We start from the raw sequence: 19,247 nt of genomic DNA, 5'->3' as shown, positions 1-19,247 counted from the left end.
ACAACCATGTGAATCAACTAAACTGAACTATTTGGGCTCTATTTCCTGCTTTCACCTTCGTCCTCATTGTCAGGTGGGACAGTGGGTCCACTTCCTGGCAAATTTCCAACTTTTCACATCCATCCATCCATTTTCTGTACCGCTTATCCTACACAGGGTCGTGGGGAGCCTGGAGCCTATCCCAGAAGACTCAGGGCACAAGGTGGAGGACACCCTGGACAGGGTGCCAACCCATCGCAGGGCACAATCACACACCCATTCACAATTTTAGAGCTGGCAATCATCCTACAATGCATGTCTGTGGTCTGCAAGAGGAAACCAGAGTACCCAGAGGAAACCACAGAAGCACAGGGAAAACATGCAAACTCCATGCACACAGGGTGGAGGCAGGAATAGAACCCCCTACCCTGGAGGTGCGAGGCTAACCACTAAGCCACAGTGCTACCCCCTCAAGCCCCCCCCCCCTTTTCAGCAAAACTTGAAGTTCTAGGCTTATTTGTGCTTAATGGTATTTATACCTGCTTATGCATTTTAAAATAATTATTACCTGATTTGTGCAAGACAACAACCATCAGCCTCTTCTTTGTTGAATATTCTTTGGCTTTTCCCATGATAATGAATGACAAGGGAATTTTACAGTTGTGCACCTTGATATTTATACCTCAGGGAAACAGAAAAAAGAAGCAAAGGTAGTTCCTGGGGACTGAAGGCAAATGTTTGACAGAAAGTGTTATTATTTACGAAGGCGTTCTAATGAGAATTTTTGGATAGAACAAACTGAAATTGTTTCTCCTATTGTTTGACTGGAAAATTCTGTGTAATATTTATTTTATAAAATCACTCTTATGTGAAGGGTGCCTATAATTCACGAGGGCACTATATAACTTGAAACACAGCCGGGTTGGATCAAAATTAAAACGCAGTCTCAGCTCTTCCACTCATCACATCACCTTCCTCCTCATACAGTCTTTGCTAAAATCAATTTCATGGATGTAGACGGCGTTTAATCCGACCAATCAGAACCTGAGTTATTTTAAGCCTTCAGAATCTGACGCATGTGTTTAATCCTCCTCATTCCAGCATGCGATTCCTGTAAGATCACACTCCTTTTGACCTCACAAGTCATGCTGGTTTCTTCCAATCATCCTGTGTGGATTACTGGCCTTTTACAAATTGCTTTTTCACAGGCAAACCTATTCCGTAATCTGAGTCTCGGGCCATCTGGACTGCTTAAATCTTCACTGAAGACTGTTCACATCAATGACCTGACCAGTGCCGACCTGTCCTCTCTGCCTGACCTTCATGACTTTCATAAACCCTTCATAACTCACACACCTCTCCAGCCACACCTTGACCTGCCACTGAAGAAATGTAGAGTGCAATCCCTGAACAGACCACAATCCCTGAATGCCTATTCATCACCGTATTTATAATACACAAACCCTGAATATCAATCAAAAAAGGTTTTAGGGTCTTCCTCTGAGAATGTGGAATAACAATCAAATGACGTATTTAATCAACCCTGCTCAAAGATTCCAAAATCTGTCCAAAAAATAAATTATCATTCAAAAACGAAGAGAAAACGTGCCAATAAAAGGAATCAATAATGGATATACCATAAGAGAAATAATCAGTGTTATTGTTGAACCGCCAAAGCGTTCTAAAACCAGATATAAAAAATCTTCTGAAGACATGCTTGCTGAGAAAAAGCTCAAACACAGAAGCTGATTGGTCTATGAGCCCATTAATAACTAACATGTGACCCCATATATAATCAGTACAGGAAAGCTTCGCAAAGCATCATAGCAGACACTTTCACCAAAGCATAAAACGCAGCCTGCTTATTGGCACATATAAATCTATCTACAGCACGTACCACTTTAAAAAGTCACCCGTTTTTGCCGTTCGCTAACAATTACATCATTAACGTATCTGCATTATATGTAGCTTGAGAGCTGGAACGTGTTGCAATTCTAGCTTTTTTTTTTTTTTTTAGCGTGCAAGCTTGGTAAGATCTTCTGCCATGGACAGTCGGATTGCTTAAATGTGTCCATCTCACAGCAAAGCACTACCTATTAGTGAAATGCAACAGAGGTCTTTAGGACAGCACAAGGTCTGGCAGCAGGCATAAAGAGTGTGGACAGGACAAAGCCTGGAGAAACCTAGAGTTAGCCCTGTTTAACAGTCTTCGTCCGTTTAGAAGTGATCGAGTAGCTGAGCGATAGGTACTGTAGGTAGAACCGTGCCGGCTTATCAGACTGGAGGGAGAAGCACCGAGGCGCCTCTGCTCTGGCTGTTTGTAGCGGATCAGGCACTTAGACAGCGAGTCAGTCAGTGAGGAAGGAGTGAAGGGGGCCGTGGAGCTCTCGGGGGGTCCACCAATCACACCTCCAACACACGGGCATCCACTCAGTGACACGCTCCAAAGTCACCTCACAGCCAAGTGCCTGCACATAGCACCTCTACTGCAAAACACACACACACACACACACAGTTAATTACAAAGACAACAATCTTAAAAACTGTGCATTGTAAACTAAAAGTGTCATTTCATCCAGTACAATAATGATAATATTTTAGTAGCATAATTTACCCACGTACTTCACAACTAAGACACCAAGCTCAGTTCTGCTTTTGTGTTTTGGAGAACACTCAAGGACAACCCACTCCCTTCTACATCAATGCTTTTATTCAGAGCATCCGGCTACAGCTACCCTTCTTCTGGTAAGTTGATACTGTATCACACTAAGGCTAAAAGGGTGACACAAAGGCCCGTTCCTTACACTTCTATACAAAATATTATGTACATTCATGTACTCTATATACTGTACATATATCACATTCATGTACTCTAAAAAATAACAACAATATTACTAGGAATATAATTTAGGAGTACTGAAGTGTACTTTTGTGTTTAGTTGTTTAATACAAACCTAATTAAAACTATTTAAAACAAGTAACATTTGCCTATTATTTATACTCTTTCCTCAGAGAAAATTCTAATCCCATTACTAAGACTTAACAATAGCCACCAAGATTTCAGAAAGCTCAGGCAGTTTATATCTACTATTTAGAATTATTGCAACGCACATTCTAAGGAAATAAATAAATAAATAAATAAAACATATATTTATATCTATAAAACCCCTTAGGGGTTTTTGGCTTGTCCTGCTGAGAGAATTTATACGCAAAGGTTTTATTTAGAACCATACTGTACAACAGAGTGGTGAAGGTAGGGCCTCTTTCACAAGCTAAGAACCCACACACACTCCAGATCCCGCTGTTATATGATTGATGTCGCACAACATGTAAGCTGTGTGCTGCTACCCCCAAAGTACATTATTTTCATACAACACCACAGTCTAGAGTGTGTTATTATTGTTAGGCTTAGATCAAGGGACGCATCTGAACAAAAAAAAAGTCCCTGTGAATGAGCTGTTACTATAGAATTTGTAACAGTTTGAATTGGCAACATTTGAATAAGCGCATTAATATAAACCTATGTTTTAAATTACAGCTGGCACTACAGTAAGAGCTACTGTTATAGGAATTTAATTGACTCCTGGCCAATCAAATTCAAGCATTCAACAGCGTTATGGTGTAAGTACCTTTAACTACATGCAGAACAATACAGAGGGTAATAACTTGGAATGATTTGGATTTAAATGACTTTATTGTAATACAGCATACGTCCATTTTAGAACGCAATTTAAGCCAGGAGCCTGTTTTATTTCTGAACGAATCGAAATATAATTATTATAATGAAACAAACTAGGCCTAGAAAGAATTTTTACACTGTGACCTCACATTCACTTTTTACACTATACTTTCCCGTGTAACCTTCTGACTTTCACACCCCTGACACCACCTGTGTGAGCAGCTGTGTGGTGCTACAGTAATTGCAGTGCAGAATGCAGTTTGTGTGTGTGTGTGTGTCTGCGTGTGTGTGTGAACGGAAATGCATACTCACACAGAGACAGTGTGAGGCAGCAGCCCCAAGCCCTATCTCCTGGAGTTTGTGCAGACGGGGCTCTTTTTGATGTGTACGTTCTCATATACACTGGCTGTTTCATCATTCATTCTAGTTAAATAAGACAGGATGTTATACACAGTGTGAACGATGACGGAGTTACTGTCCAAACAAATCTCATCAGTAAACAAATGAAAAGAGACAGACATGAGCAGTACAGTTTACAAGTTACTGTCCAACGGATGTTTCACAAAACAAATAGTAGTAGCTTTACGTCACGACGTTCAGCAAACAGGAAACAGAGCTGAGTGAGTGTGGGTGTCAGCTACGCATAGTTTACAGACACTAAAACTGCAGATTAGTTCAGGTTCCTTAAACAGTTTATGGAAAACGAATTACTTGCCTAAGACACTTTAACTTACTCACTGGGACAACTTACGCAAGCAAATACAGTAAAATTCAAATGATTTCTCATAAGCCTTGTGAATAAAGGAAACTTATTCATCAACAAATAACTGGTGTGTGGGGTGTATGGAGTGTGTGCATGAGGGGAACTTACACAGATGATGAGCGAGACGAGCTCATGTTGGGCAGGGCCCTAGTATTTGTCATCTGAGGGTACTTGATATTGGAGTACTCTCTTTCCTTTGTCTTATTCCTCTGCAAAAGATCATCGACAACATGAGAGACTGCCGTGGGCAAGAGGAGCATCCATACACACTGGCTGGACAAAAGATCTTCTCTTTTTACAGCTTTGAACTCAGACTGCCAGGGATGCTATTACACAGGCAGGGGAGTAGTAGTGATTAAGTGAGGAGTAGAACGGGGTGACTCCTAGACACACAATCCTACAAAACACTGCAGCGTTATAAAAGGAACAAAATGTTACCTGCTCCTCCTCCAGTCTCTTCTGTGCTGTGTCGATATACTGCTGTACAGCCATGTAGATGAACTTGTACTGGGCTTCAGTCTGGACCATGCCGGATCGCTGTTGACGCACTCGCTGGATGGTCTTTGGGATGTCGATGTCACAGTCCAGCCCTACACCGAAACACACCAGGAAGAACAGACTTAACCACAGTTAAAAACGTGCACGCATCATCACTTATCAGCTCTCACTGTAGCTTATCACATTCAGACGATTGATATCATCAGCATACCTTGTCTGTTTATGATATCAATAAGGATGTCAATCACAATTATTGTGCCCGTTCTTCCGATCCCTGCGCTGTAATAAAAGCAAAACAAAACAGATAAGGAGGAAAATTCTGAACAATATACTATATTTCGCCAAACTTCCGGCAAAGAGCACATTGGGCCAGTTTAACAAACATAGACATAAAAACAGTTGGTCAGCGTAAACGTGTCTAAAATCTTGCTAGCTAAGACCTCTCACACGGAGAAGTGAAAATTTTGAAAATAGGAGTTTTACACTTCTGTACTCAAAAAAATCTGTCCATTCAATTTGAATATGCAAATGCCTCAAGAATATCATTAAAAGCATGCATACTGAGCAGAAGAGAAGGCAAAATGCACTCTTCAGTCATACCAATCTTTGATTGGAAATTGTCTCACCAGCTGCTAGTTCACTCAGGTGTTATCTAAAAGTTCCTTTCAAAATAAGGTTTGGATTTAGGAACAGTACAGGGCACATTTCAAATCTGTCACCACAGCATGAAGGTGTAATAATAAAATAAAGCAAACCTGTTATTAGATAAGAAATTACAGAGTAACGACGTATTCCTAGCACGTTCATAACAGGTGCAATAGACATGCATAAGTTGACGCTGTAATGTGTTTTTTTATGTGTTTTTCCTGTCCATGTGACAATAGAGTTTTAAAAAGTTAAAAAATAAATATCTATGTGTGTGTGGATAGGGCTTCAGAGACAGTGCATTTCAGGCTTTGATCAAGTTTTCACACAGCTACATACTGTAAATAAACTGCCTCATCAATATAGTTTGCAGATGCTTCATAATGGAATTCCAGGACTTTTCAAGCACTATTATAAGGACTATACAAGAGATGTCATTCAAATACATTCTTATACTTCATAATAATAAAACACAACTCATTTTAATATGGCGCCTTTTCCAGCCGTGCTGGACTAAATTTGCATTTCCCAATCATTGCTTCGTCTTCACCATAACGTCAATATACTCCAGATGAGTGACAGGAACACTGTTGCCAGCAACATTCAATGGAAAGTTGCTAAATGTCGCTGGATGATGTCATGTGCTAATTAGCATATTCATTAAGTCATCTCATATTTACATTCTGCCTAGTGTCGACCCTTTACATCTGTTTACTTCTCTCCTACTCTCCGTGCTCACATACTGTATTTTAATACAGCTGACTTCCCTATAAAGCTGTTCTCATTTACATATTTTTCTCTTTCTGTTGTCAGACAATGGAATGAGTATGAAATAGTGACTGAAACGCAGCCATTAAAGCTACATGTTAACCAGCAGTCACTTCCAAGCTGCTGCTCCGCACTGCTAAAATTGTGATTTCATAACCACAACGTCATCTGACAAAATTACCAGGCACACTAGTTATAGACAATGGCTGTGCTGTGATTCTGGCGATATTTACATGTAAAATGTTTACTCAGTGAGAAAGAGGTGTACCTGTGGGGGGGGAGCAAATCGCAGGGCAGTACTGGCCACTCTCTTCTACAGAAAGTAGCTAAGATTTGTCCAAAAAGTTGCTAGATTTGTGTTACGCTGCCTTGTGAAGCAGTGGTTCACCACTAACTGGTAGGTGGGAATGGGCTAAGAAGTAATGGTCATGAAAATGGACGGTGTCTTTTCAAAATTCACTAAAACATTAACATCACGTGTTGTAATAAATATGATGAACCTCACATCTATATATATATATATATATATATATATATATATACAGTGAGGGAAAAAAGTATTTGATCCCCTGCTGATTTTGTATGTTTACCCACTGACAAAGAAATGATCAGTCTATAACTTTAATGGTAGATTTATTTGAACAGTGAGAGACAGAATAACAACAAAAAAATCCAGAAAAACACACATCAAAAATGTTATAAATTGATTTGCATTTTAATGAGGGAAATATGTATTTGACCCCTCTGCAAAACATGACTTAGTACTTGGTTTAAAAACCCTTGTTGGCAATCACAGAGGTCAGACGTTTCTTGTAGATGGCCACCAGGTTTGCACACATCTCAGGAGGGATTTTGTCCCACTCCTCTTTGCAGATCTTCTCCAAATCATTAAGGTTTCGAGGCTGACGTTTGGCAACTCGAACCTTCAGCTCTCTCCACAGATTTTCTATGGGATTAAGGTCTGGAGACTGCCTAGGTCACTGCAGGACCTTAATGTGCTTCTTCTTGAGCCACTCCTTTGTTGCCTTGGCCGTGTGTTTTGGGTCATTGTCATGCTGGAATATCCATCCACGACCCATTTTCAATGCCCTGTCTGAGGGAAGGAGGTTTTCACCCAAGATTTGACGGTACATGGCCCCGTCCATCGTCCCTTTGATGCGGTGAAGTTGTCCTGTCCCCTTAGCAGAGAAAAAACCCCCAAAGCATAATGTTTCCACCTCCATGTTTGACGGTGGGGATGGTGTTCCAGGGGTCATAGGCAGCATTCCTCCTCCTCCAAACACGGCGAGTTGAGTTGATGCCAAAGAGCTCCATTTTGGTCTCATCTGACCTCAATGCTTTCACCCAGTTGTCCTCACAATCATTCAGATGTTCATTGGCAAACTTCAGACGGGCATGTATATGTGTTTTCTTGAGCAGCGGACCTTGCGCGCGCTGCAGGATTTCAGTCCTTCACGGCGTAGTGTGTTACCAATTGTTTTCTTGGTGACTATGGTCCCAGCTGCCTTGAGATCATTGACAAGATCCTCCCATGTAGTTCTGGGCTGATTCCTCACTGTTCACATGATCCATGCAACTCCACGAGGTGAGATCTTGCATGGAGCCCCAGGCCGAGGGAGATTGACAGTTCTTTTGTGCTTCTTCCATTTGCGAATAATCGTACCAACTGTTGTCACCTTCTCACCAAGCTGCTTGGCAATGGTCTTGTAGCCCATTCCAGACTTGTGTAGGTCTACAGTCTTGTCCCTGACATCCTTGGAGAGCTCTTTGGTCTTGGCCATGGTGGAGAGTTTGGAATATGACTGATTTATTGCTTCTGTGGACAGGTGTCTTTTATACAGGTAACAAACTGATATTAGGAGCACTCCCTTTAAGAGTGTGCTCCTAATCTCAGCTCGTTACCTGTATAAAAGACACCTGGGAGCCAGAAATCTTTCTGATTGAGAGGGGGTCAAATACTTTTTTCCCTCATTAAAATGCAAATTAATATATAAAATTTTTGACATGCGTTTTTCTGGATTTTTTTGTTGTTATTCTGTCTCTCACTGTTCAAATACAACTACCATTAAAATTATAGACTGATCATTTCTTTGTCAGTGGGCAAACGTACAAAATCAGCAGGGGATCAAATACTTTTTTCCCTCACTGTATATATATATATATATATATATACACACACACACACACACACACACACAGACACACACTATACCATGGTCTGTCTGAACACTCGATTCTGATTAACTGGAAGGTGAGAGTTCAAATCGTATAATGCCCGGGTAGTTATAGTCAGTTTAATCACATTCTAAATTAATGTGCTGCCTATAAACAATTGTAACCATAGTAACATACAGTTACAGTGTCACTGTACAGTACTTTATCTCTGGGTATGATTTAGAGCGGGCAGAATTCTAGATCTAACGACCCATAACCTGTCAATGTTGGCAAGTGACCATGGTATAAGTGGGATAATCAATGGCTAAAATTGTGCATTACACAATTTAAATTAAAACTGAATCAATCTATCTATCTGTCTGTCTGTCTGTCTGTCTATCTATCTATCAATCTATCTATCTATCTATGTGAGCAAAGAAGGGTGTGAAAAATTGTCTTTATTGTTTGACCTTTTGATCTTTTGTTAAAAAAAAAATTCACAACACAACACAGGTTTATCAAAAATATCTTTGATAAATATAGGTGTGCAACAATTATTGGCACCCCTTTGAATTCATATGAGAAAACTATATTTGAAGTATATTCCTGCTGATATTTTACATTTTACATAGGAACAGGAAAATGTTCAACCATGACTTCCTGTTTCACAGGGGTATAAATATGATGTAACACATAGGCCAAATTCCCTTAGTTGCTCATAACAATGGGTAAGACCAAGGAATATAGCTGTGATGTGCGGAAAAAGGTTGTTGAGCTTCACCAAATGGGAAGTGGCTATAAGAAAATAGCACAAGCACTGAAAATGCCCATTTCCACCATCAGGGCAATAATTAAGAAGTTTCAGTCAACTGGAAATGTTATGAATCAACCTGGAATCTGACATGTGTCTATATTGTCTCAACACACTGTGAAGAGGATGGAATCTCACAGCTGGAGAATTGTAGAAGTTAGTTGCGTCTTGGGGTCAGAAAGTCTCCAAAACTACAATCTACTACATCACCACAAGCTGTTTGGAAAGGTTTAAAGAAAAAAGCCTGTACTCTTATCGAAAAACAAACTCAAGCATCTTCAGTTTGCCAGACATTACTGGAACTTCAAATGGGATCGGGTTCTATGGTCAGATGAAACCAAAATAGATAAACACCAGAGGTGGTTTTGGCGCACACAGAGAGTTAGCCATATGGAAAAGTACTTCATGCCCATGGTTAAATATGGTGGTGGATCTTTAATGTTTTGGGTCTGTTTTTCTGCAAGAGGACCTGGACATTTCGTTAGTATACACGGCCTCATGGACTCTATCAAATATTAACAGATATTAAATGAAAACCTGACTGCCTCTGGCAGAAAGCTTAAAATGGGCCATGGTTGGATCTTCAAGCAGGACAATGATCCAATACATCCATCAAAATCAACACAAAAATGGTTTACTGACCACAAAATCAAGGTCCTGCCATGGCCATCCCAGTCCCCTGACTTGAAACCCATAGAAAACCTGTGGGGTGAACTGAAGAGGAGAGTCCACCAGCGGGGACCTCGAAATTTGACGGATCTGGAGAGATTCTGTATGGAGGAATGGTCTCAGATTCCTTGCCATGTATTCTCCAACCTCATCAGGTATTACAGGAGAAGACTCAGAGCTGTTATCTTGGCTAAGGGAGGTAGCACAAAGTATTGACTAAAAGGGTACCAATAACTGTTGCACACCTACAATTTTTTTTAATAACCCAATGTTTTGTTCGCAATTGTTTGATATCCATGAGATCAGAGTATTTTGTGAATCTTTTAAACAAAAGATCAAAAGGTTAAACAATAAAAAACATTTTTCACAGCCTTTTTGCACATATTTACCAAGGGTGTCAATATTAGTGGAGGGCACTTTATATAGCAGATTTAGTACATTTTAGGTATAAAGCGGCTGCACTGTGTGTTACCTGCAGTGGACTATGACAGGTCCGGTATTTGGAATGGCGTTCTGAGTTTGATTGACCTGTTCAAGAAAGTTGAGAACTCCTCCTGGTTCATTAGGCACGCCGTGGTCAGGCCAGCTCAGGTACTGATAGTGCCAGATATACCGGGAAGCCTCCTTCTACAATTATACCAAATGAACACTCAGTAAATGATGTCAATAATCTGAATTGAGACAAGCAATTCAGATGCATTGCTTTGACAAGTCATAAAGACTACAGAGTCTAAAATATTTCTCTGCTGTAAGTCAGTGGTTCTTAAAGTGAGAGTTTCAGGTTTGCATTTTTTTAATGATACTAGAGGTCATATAACCAGCAAGTTACAAGTGTAAAAGGCTGGTTACAAATTAAATGGGTTTGAAAAGATGGTGCTGGTTTAAATCTCAATAATTTAAAAACAAGCAGAAATAAGCAGCAGAAATAAGTCCAGCCCATGCAAAATGCTCCAAATATATACATTTTAAAAAGGGTAACTGGTTGTGGTTAAAAAGAAATACAGCTTGAATGAATAAAGATTTTTTTTTTTGCCTATGATTTGAATAATATTATTATACTCTGTGTTGCAATCATAAGGTGTGGGTTTTTTGGTTTTTTTTACTCTAAAATGGGTTAGTTTCTGCAAAAAATTAGGGAGAATCCAGCTATAAGAATGAATGAAAAAGGTGTTACCCGGTCTGTACGTGTGACCTCCAGCTCTCTGAGGATGTAGTCCTGAGCAGCCTGCTCCTCAATGTTCCTCACACACACATTCCCAAACTCCTTTGTTGTGCCAGCGTCTGGCCAGTAGCGTACACATTTATTCTGTGAATGGACAGAATAAAGATAAAATATTTCAGTGGACCAAACCAAGTGCCAAAAATTACTGCAGCTGAGAGGATAAACATGGGGGAAAGAAAAAAAAAAAAAAAACCGGCCATAGTTCAGCAACTAGTTTTGTAGACATGAACCAGAGCAACTTCTGGATCAGACTGTCTGTTGCGGTTTAACCAGTTACACAGATTTGTGTCAATTATTTAGCTGAAGGCAACTCATGGGACCAGAGGAGAATTCCATAGACTTTTTTCAGATTTTTCATTTTATTTACCAGCTTTGGTGTGAACTGGCATAATGGCTTGTTTAAAAAAAAGATGACAATGCAAACAATGTTTAAAGACAAATTGCCACAGAAGTATCTGTTTATTCTCTCTATGTCACAATCAGAACTCATATTTTGAATGCTGTAATGTGCAACGTTTTTATAGCTCCCATTATTAAAATAAACCTGTTGTTCTTTTGCAACAGCTGGAAATAAAGCACAGCAGCCTCCCGGGCCTGACCTCACCCTGCCTCGCTCCATTTCCTTGGTTGTCATGACAATAACATGAGTGTTCTCCTGATAGACCATCCTCCAGAAGTCCAGCACCGTGTTCTGAAGGCAGCCCTGAGTAGCAATGAACACTTTGCCTTCGTCCACATGACGGCCCTCTTCCTGCATACTCTGAGGAAGAGCAAAACACACAATTAGATTCATTAAACCCCAAAAATTTAACTACATTTGCATTTTACGGCATTTGGCGGACGCCCTTACCCAGAGCGACTTACATTTATCTCATTTATACAACTGAGCAACTGAGGGTTAAGGGCCTTGCTCAAGGGCCCAACAGTGGCAGCTTGGCAGTGCTGGGGCTTGAACTCCTGACCTTATGATCAGTAACCCAGAGCCTTTAACCACTGAGCCACCACTGCCCCACTAGTTTAAAATTCTGAAATATTACATTTTATATTAATAACAGTGCATGCTGTCTAGGGCCTGGCATCAGACAACTGATGAAGCTCCTCAGATGAGCGACAAAATTGTCTTCGAGTTTATACAAGACTTTTAACCTGGACTTGACTTACTCGGATATAGTTGGCATTGATGTAGTCAGAGCCGGGCACGTCGGGATCTGCTTCCCTGATCGTCACCCGGGTGGTGTCAACTACAACACAGAGATGTTAAAGTCATTTAAGGTAATCGCCAAATGACACTTGCTGACACAGTGCAGTGTCGACTGTGACAGAATAAAAAACAAAATCAACTCCTATTGCATGTTTTCCTTTATCAGCCTTTATGTGAAAGGTACACACAGATAAATATTCTGAAGACGATAAATATTATAGGCTAGATCGTGTCGATTCATTTTTAAGTGAGCGAAATCAACATAGTTTACAACAATATTTACAAATAAAAATGTAGCTTAATTGTGATTGCATAAGTATTCACCCCCATTGTTGAAAAAATGTTTTTAGCAATGGGGGCGAATAGTTACGCAATCATGACTTTAACATTTTTTTATTTGTTAAAATGACAGCATCAAAATGTTTAGCTTGCTAATATAATAATATAGAATTGCATATCATATAGCACATTTTGTCACACAGCACATTTTATTAGTAACGGACTCTACAGCCACTGGTTTATTGCTTTAATTTGTCCCCTAGTGTAATAACAGAATGTTTACATTCACAGAATTTTTATTATAGTGGTATTCATTTGAACTTTCTGTTACATGACACTTCCACACTAGAACTGTGTATTAGTCGGTGCTACACTGTCTCTTACTGTGCCTATTGTCCTGTTTCAGTAGTTACTGTACTGTCTTGTGCTGTTTGCACACGTTTTGCACGTGCAATTTACATAGAAATGTGTAGTCTCATTTAGTTCTGTGGTCTCTTGTAGTCCGGTGTTGTTTTTATGTAACACCATGGACCTGGAGGAACGTTGTTTCATTTCACTGTGAACTGTACCAGCTGTATATGGTTAAAATGGCAATAAATCCACTTGACTTGACTAGACTAGACTTGGGACTACCACTTTTTTCAAATCTCAAGTGCAAGTACAGTACACAAGATGTTTTTAATATCGAACGTGGATTAATTCAGGTGGGCGGCCGGATTTGAGCCTTTATCGGATGGGTCCAGGCCCACGGGCTGTATGTTCAACAACCCTTACTTAGGCAAAAAAAAGAAAGAAAGAAAGGAAGGAAAAAAAAAGAAAAACAGGTGGTGAGAGTTGGTGTGTGCAAGTGTTGACGTACAGGGTAGAATGTTCTTGTATCTGTTTTTGCTCTTATTCTCAGCTCTCTGTCCTTCTTTTCTGGGGTACAAGAGTTTACATTCCTGTTGCTGTAGCATCTGGGGAAATACATGATAGAAGAAAACTCACTGAAAGAAAATAACTGCAGTCACTGGATACAGGTAGAACTCTGATATACAACAAAAACAGTACTTAAGGCAAAATAGGCTTCTGAGCAGCAAAAACCACTCAGACAGAACAGTGTTTAATATAGGGCTGCAGATCTACATGAAACTTTGTGTCCTGCTAGCGCCTCCTGGGGGAGAGGACGCAGATGCTTTATATGAGGTCATGTTCATATAAAGAAGCTCAGACAGAAGGCCCTTTGTTCAGGCATCAGATATAATATGTAAAGAAGTACAGAGGCAAATATAAACTGAACTATGAAATACTCTCCTATTTCCTCACGGAAAAAAATGATATCTCCACTAAATTGAGCTACTCAACAAAATGGAAAATAAATAAATAAATAAATGAACAATCAGCCCACTGATATACCTCAAATTCTTCCCAGAAGCCTTGCTTGGGCTTCTCAGAACTGTCTGCCACTTTGTTTAACTCTCGCACCCGGTTCTCGATGTTGGCCGCATTTATCCGAGTGGCATTGAACGGCTTCCATTTGTAAAGAGAAAACACAAAGCAACCGTAGGAAACACTGCGACTTGGCAAACAGGGAAGAGTGCTTTAATACAAACAGGAAAAGAGGGAAAAAGGAAAAGATCTACAATCTAAAACAGTGAAACAGAAAGTGCACCTGCTTAAGGTGCACGACAATCCCACTCTTCTCCACCATTGGATTCTTTTTATAGTGCTCCACCAAGTCTGTCAGTGTGTCAAACTTCTCCCCTCCACCCACATCATACTTCACATCCTGTATAAGCAAGCAGCACAAGAAGACACAAATGACATGATAAGGCTTTTTGAAAATCCAACAATCACTCACTTAAGCGTCTAATCTCTAATCTCTTCCATACCTGGTAGCGTATCATGACGTGGGTGACCTTTGTCTTGCGGTCCACGTTTTCATGTTTTTCCTCGTTAGTGAGAACAGACAGCACAAAGTCTCCAGGTTTGCTCTGACTCTCCCTCACCAGAAAACTGCCTGGTTTGCCTTTCTCTGTGAGGAGCTTTTCTGCATCTCTGCCTGACAGATGCCCATGATACCACCTGAACACACACATCGAATTCATTTTCATGTCATTTTCTTTTCATTTCTTTTTAGCATGTAATTGAGTTTACAAAAAAAACATACGTGTGGTTAAAAAACAAAACAAAAGGATATTTTAAAAAAAAAATTTGATAGATATTGTCAGCAGTCTTTATCACGTAGCACACGTTTCAGTCGAAACGATAAAAACTATACGCTTGTGGTTGGAAAATTGGCACATGTGCTTGTAGATAGCTTGCCTACATCATGTGATAGAGCTGTTGATGTGGAAAAGTGAAGGTACGTGTGGGTGGCACCCTGGCTGTTTTCGTTTAATGGAAAAACCGCAAAAACCGAGCTATCATAAACTGTGATCTTTATGACCAGACAATGATAAGTGATGCGTCTCTGGACTTAGAAGCAAACCTAAACAATTTTACAGTGTTAGTAGAAGGTAATTAGAGTAGATTTCCTAAAGTAGAAACAGCAGGCCTGCATATAAACAGCAAATATCGACACATAGCTGAATAATAGCTGCTCTCGGAGCTGAATTCCGAAAAGCACAGGAACAGAGCGTTAGTATTAAACATCGCAAAATCGACAATGAACGATCTAATACTACACTCACCACCTGCTACCACCTAATGCTTGCTCTGTTTTGGCTCGTTGCCAAGTATAGCCCTCTGTGTGTTTTGTGCACTAGAGGGCATGGTTTCACGAATCCTCAAACTCTCTCTCTATTTCTCTGTCTCTGTGCGAGTGTGTTTAGCGTTTGCATGACTAGTCAACTAAGAAAACGCTCTTAATTCATTATCTCTTGCTTCAATGGAACACCGTCACGTTCATATCACTTTGATTGACGTGTGCGCAAGACTGTATCGTTCCTCTGCAGTTATTTTTCTTGTTCGTTAAAGCAAAGTAAAAAGTACAGAAAAGGTTTAGTGCATTCCGCTGTGACTAGCGCTGTGTAAAAGAGCGCGTTTGGTGCTGAAGGTTTTATGTCGCTATCCAATCCCACACAGCACAGCTTGTTTAGAGTGGCACGTAACAGAGGACAGATGCAGACTCGTTTTCAGATTACTCAAACTGCAGTTGAACATAGCATCCTCCATCCACGGATGGTCGGTCATTAAACTATAAAAAGGTCTCTGTTGACGGACATGTGATTTCAGCTTCCAGTGATTTCAGCCGAGCCACCATGTTGTCCATGAGCGCATTTTAACAATCGGTACCACCTTAAATAGTGGAACATGATACATGGATATATTATTTTGCACATTTAATGCACTGATTTATTTCTTTTTGCTATTAAACGTGTAACCTAAAGAAACATTGACGCTGGAAATGTAATTTGTAACCAGTCTGACATGTTCTTTACTGTTGTTTATCAGCAATTAACGGCACTAATGAAACACCCTAAAAATAGCAACGCATTGAAGTGTTTGCTTTAACTATGGAGAAAAAAACACACTAGTTTTTGAGTTAGTGGTTAACTGGTAAAAATGAATAGCTGTGCAACCACTAGTGTGTGTGTGTGTGTGAGAGATGCCCTAGCTTCTGTCCTACCTCTCAGAAGTGGGGTCTTTGCAGTTGAGAGGATATTTGAGCTCGATCACGTCTCCGTTCCTTTCTCGCAGAAGGTCGTGCTGCTCCATGTAGTACTGCACCAACTCGGCTAGAGTGGCGAACTTCTCCCCTCCGTACAGGTCATAGTAATCGCCAGAATTCTGGATCTTAATGTGAGTGACTTCGTCGTTCCGCCTAATTGGGATCGACAGAAAACACGGATAAGGCAAAGGAGACAGTGCTCAGTGAGCTCACATGGTTAATGGACTGTGCCTTCAGACAAATAGCTCTACATCTGTTTTCACCTTTATGACAGTTTTTCACATTACACACAGTATGATTTATAAGGCTATACAAAAATAAATAAATAAATAAATATCCTCTGCAATATTCATTAGATTTGAAGAATTACAAATCATTTAAATAGTTAACAGTGGAAAAGAGAAATGCGGTTTAATTGAAATTAAATCAGTCAAGCTATGCAGGAATGTTTTTGTGAAAGTAATTTAATAAAGTAGCATTATGTTTTGGTAAAAAAAACTAAATCTCTATTGTATGTTTTCTGTAAGGCTGACATAACTAGATTTTCATTAGGTAGTAAATTTATGGAAAAGCACAAAACCAATAGCACAGTGGAATCATTTTAAAACACATTAGAAACAAGTAGCCATATAGTTTATCTGAACACAACGCAACAGACTGTAGGGTTACGGTCTGAAGGGGCCGAGTAAAAAAGTGCATGAAATTTGTGTAGTGGCCTGAGAAAACCCACCACATGGTGAATTTTTTACTTTTTCTATTATATCAAGTTTTGAAAACACTGGTTTTTCCGAATTTAAATCCAGTTCTGTTTTGCATGCATCTCAACCAGAAGTAAAGTTGTAGCATTTTAGTGGTTAGTGTGGTTACCTCTAAAAGTGAAAAAGGAGAGAACTGCGTTTAAATATGCCATTATAACTGACACACAGGATGAAACAGGATACAAGACTGTCACTACTCCTTAGACAACAGTAGGAAATTTGTACAACCTATGAGTGACACCAAAATACAGTTGATGTCATACTTTTACACATGCCTTGCACTACATTAAGAACCAGGGGGTGTAAACTTTTGAATAGGATGATCAGGGTAAATTGTTATTTTGTTTAAAGATCTCTCCTTTTTTTTCCATTTAGTACTGCCCTTTAGAAGCTACATAAGATAGTTACATGATTCCCAGAAGACATAATTTACACTGATCATCCTGTTCAAAAGTTTACACACCCTGGCTCTCAGTGTTGCCTTCTTGAGCATCAGTGTGAAAAGATAGATCTAAAAAAAAATCATATAGTCGCTGTTAGAAAGGAGTCAAATATGCAGAAGATGCTTTAAAACCAAAGAATGTGCAGGACCTGGAGGATTTTTCTGAAGAACAGTGGGCAGTTTAACTGCTCAGGACAAACAAGGGACTCATGAACAACTCTCACAAAACATAAAAAAACATTGTCGATCGTTGATCATCCAGGTAACGACACACAGTATAAAGAATCGAGCATATCTAAACTTTTGAACTGGTTCATTTGTGTAAATTCAGTTAGTATTGTGTCTTGTGGACTATATGTAAACATCTCTTATGTGAAATAGCTTATTCAGGACGGTACTAAATAATAAAAAAAACAAAATGCAATTTTTTAATGATCCTTCTAATTTTTAAAAAAAATTAACATTTTGAAGATTCTGCAAAACGTATGCAAACTTATGACCTCAACTATATATTAGCTGTCTGTTTGTGGAGAGCGTTTAAATTATATCAATAAATTGACCTGAAATTGGTTCTTACAGTAAGGTGGTACGTACTATTTAAATTGTATATACTGCATTGTATTGTCTGACCTATTTTAACTGATATTTATTCGACTTACTAGTTAGACTTGGTTGTTTGTCTTAACTCATACTCTTATTATGTTTTTAATAAACCTGAATGTGAACAGAATAGCTTTTCTACATTCTTTCAAATAATGAAGACTTATACACATATACATGTCAGTGTTGTTCCAGTCAGTTCTGATGGTCTTCCGACAAGCTGTTAAGATGCTGTGCTAGGTGTATTAACCTAATGAATTAAGTGAAAAAGAAAAGTATTTTTAAAAGAGCTTTAAATTAAATCGTGGTTGGTTTCTACAGTTTAGAGCAATTAAATTGTAGCCACATATGCAATATACAGCAGGAAGGACCAACATGAGATACATTCTTTACTTTCCACCATTTTTCCACTACAAGTATCAATGTACTGCAAATATGCTGAAGCTCTAAATGTCAATGTATGGAAAGAAAAAAAAAAAAAGAAGCGAACATGAGCACCTGTGCAGATAAAATCAGCTGGGCTCAGGCAACAAGCCACAAGTGTGCAATAAGTTCAGATTCTATCTAGCATGAAAACACACACGCACACACACACAAAAAAAAAAAGTCAGTTCAGCAAATGTATGGTGTCGTATTTAAAAGCAATAAGGTCGTACTGCAAAATCATAATAAGGACAGAGTGATATGAAAGTGAGATAAATCCAATCTCTCATTCGCTCCTAGATCTGTCTCTATGTGGGCTTGGCTCCTAAATCGGCACTCTCTCCTGGGTGTAATTGCATTATAGTGGGAGTAGTGGAGACTGGGCGTTGCAGGATTTCAGTGCTGAGGCCTAATGGGCGAGGAACTGCTGCAAATGGGCAGGCCGTGCTGTCCCTCTGCGCGCTGATCTAATGCAATCACTGTGCACATAACCAGACACGGCAAAAAAGCCCCAGCTGATCTCATTTACCTCCATACACTCCTGGATACATCGCTTCTATGGTCACATTCGCCAGTTAATACTTAGCAAAGCGTGAAGTGATATTGTTTTTAAAACAAAGGAAACACGCTGCATGCATAAAGCAACTACCAAAAATAAAATTCAAAAGAATCATTAAAAAAAAGTGTAATTAGTGCTTGAAGAT

General features: G+C 39.5%; 1 protein-coding gene across 3 annotated transcripts in view; it reads right to left on the bottom strand.

Moving 5' to 3' along the window:
• Positions 1-467: 467 nt before the first annotated feature.
• The window catches only part of ptpn11b (protein tyrosine phosphatase non-receptor type 11b), a 41,553-nt gene continuing 22,773 nt past the window's right edge, over positions 468-19,247 (bottom strand). For 2 of the 3 annotated variants that reach the window (XM_053643080.1, XM_053643082.1), the window contains exons 3-16: positions 16,279-16,473; positions 14,540-14,732; positions 14,320-14,436; positions 14,064-14,177; positions 13,528-13,624; positions 12,350-12,429; positions 11,793-11,948; positions 11,141-11,272; positions 10,439-10,593; positions 5,131-5,198; positions 4,860-5,011; positions 4,530-4,630; positions 3,971-4,081; positions 468-2,465 (exon numbers count right to left, since the gene is read on the bottom strand). In XM_053643080.1, the coding sequence (XP_053499055.1) occupies positions 4,003-4,081; positions 4,530-4,630; positions 4,860-5,011; positions 5,131-5,198; positions 10,439-10,593; positions 11,141-11,272; positions 11,793-11,948; positions 12,350-12,429; positions 13,528-13,624; positions 14,064-14,177; positions 14,320-14,436; positions 14,540-14,732; positions 16,279-16,473 (1,639 nt within the window). In that variant the 3' untranslated portion in view covers positions 468-2,465; positions 3,971-4,002. The remainder of the gene's footprint in view (positions 2,466-3,970; positions 4,082-4,529; positions 4,631-4,859; positions 5,012-5,130; positions 5,199-10,438; positions 10,594-11,140; positions 11,273-11,792; positions 11,949-12,349; positions 12,430-13,527; positions 13,625-14,063; positions 14,178-14,319; positions 14,437-14,539; positions 14,733-16,278; positions 16,474-19,247) is intronic. The other variant, XM_053643081.1, reaches the window with a different exon arrangement.

The sequence above is a fragment of the Ictalurus furcatus genome, chromosome 15 (genome assembly GCF_023375685.1).
Source record: "Ictalurus furcatus strain D&B chromosome 15, Billie_1.0, whole genome shotgun sequence".
In the NCBI taxonomy this organism is placed as follows: domain Eukaryota; kingdom Metazoa; phylum Chordata; class Actinopteri; order Siluriformes; family Ictaluridae; genus Ictalurus; species Ictalurus furcatus.
Note: the sequence above shows the minus strand (reverse complement) of the source record. Positions and strands in the feature narration are given on the sequence as shown.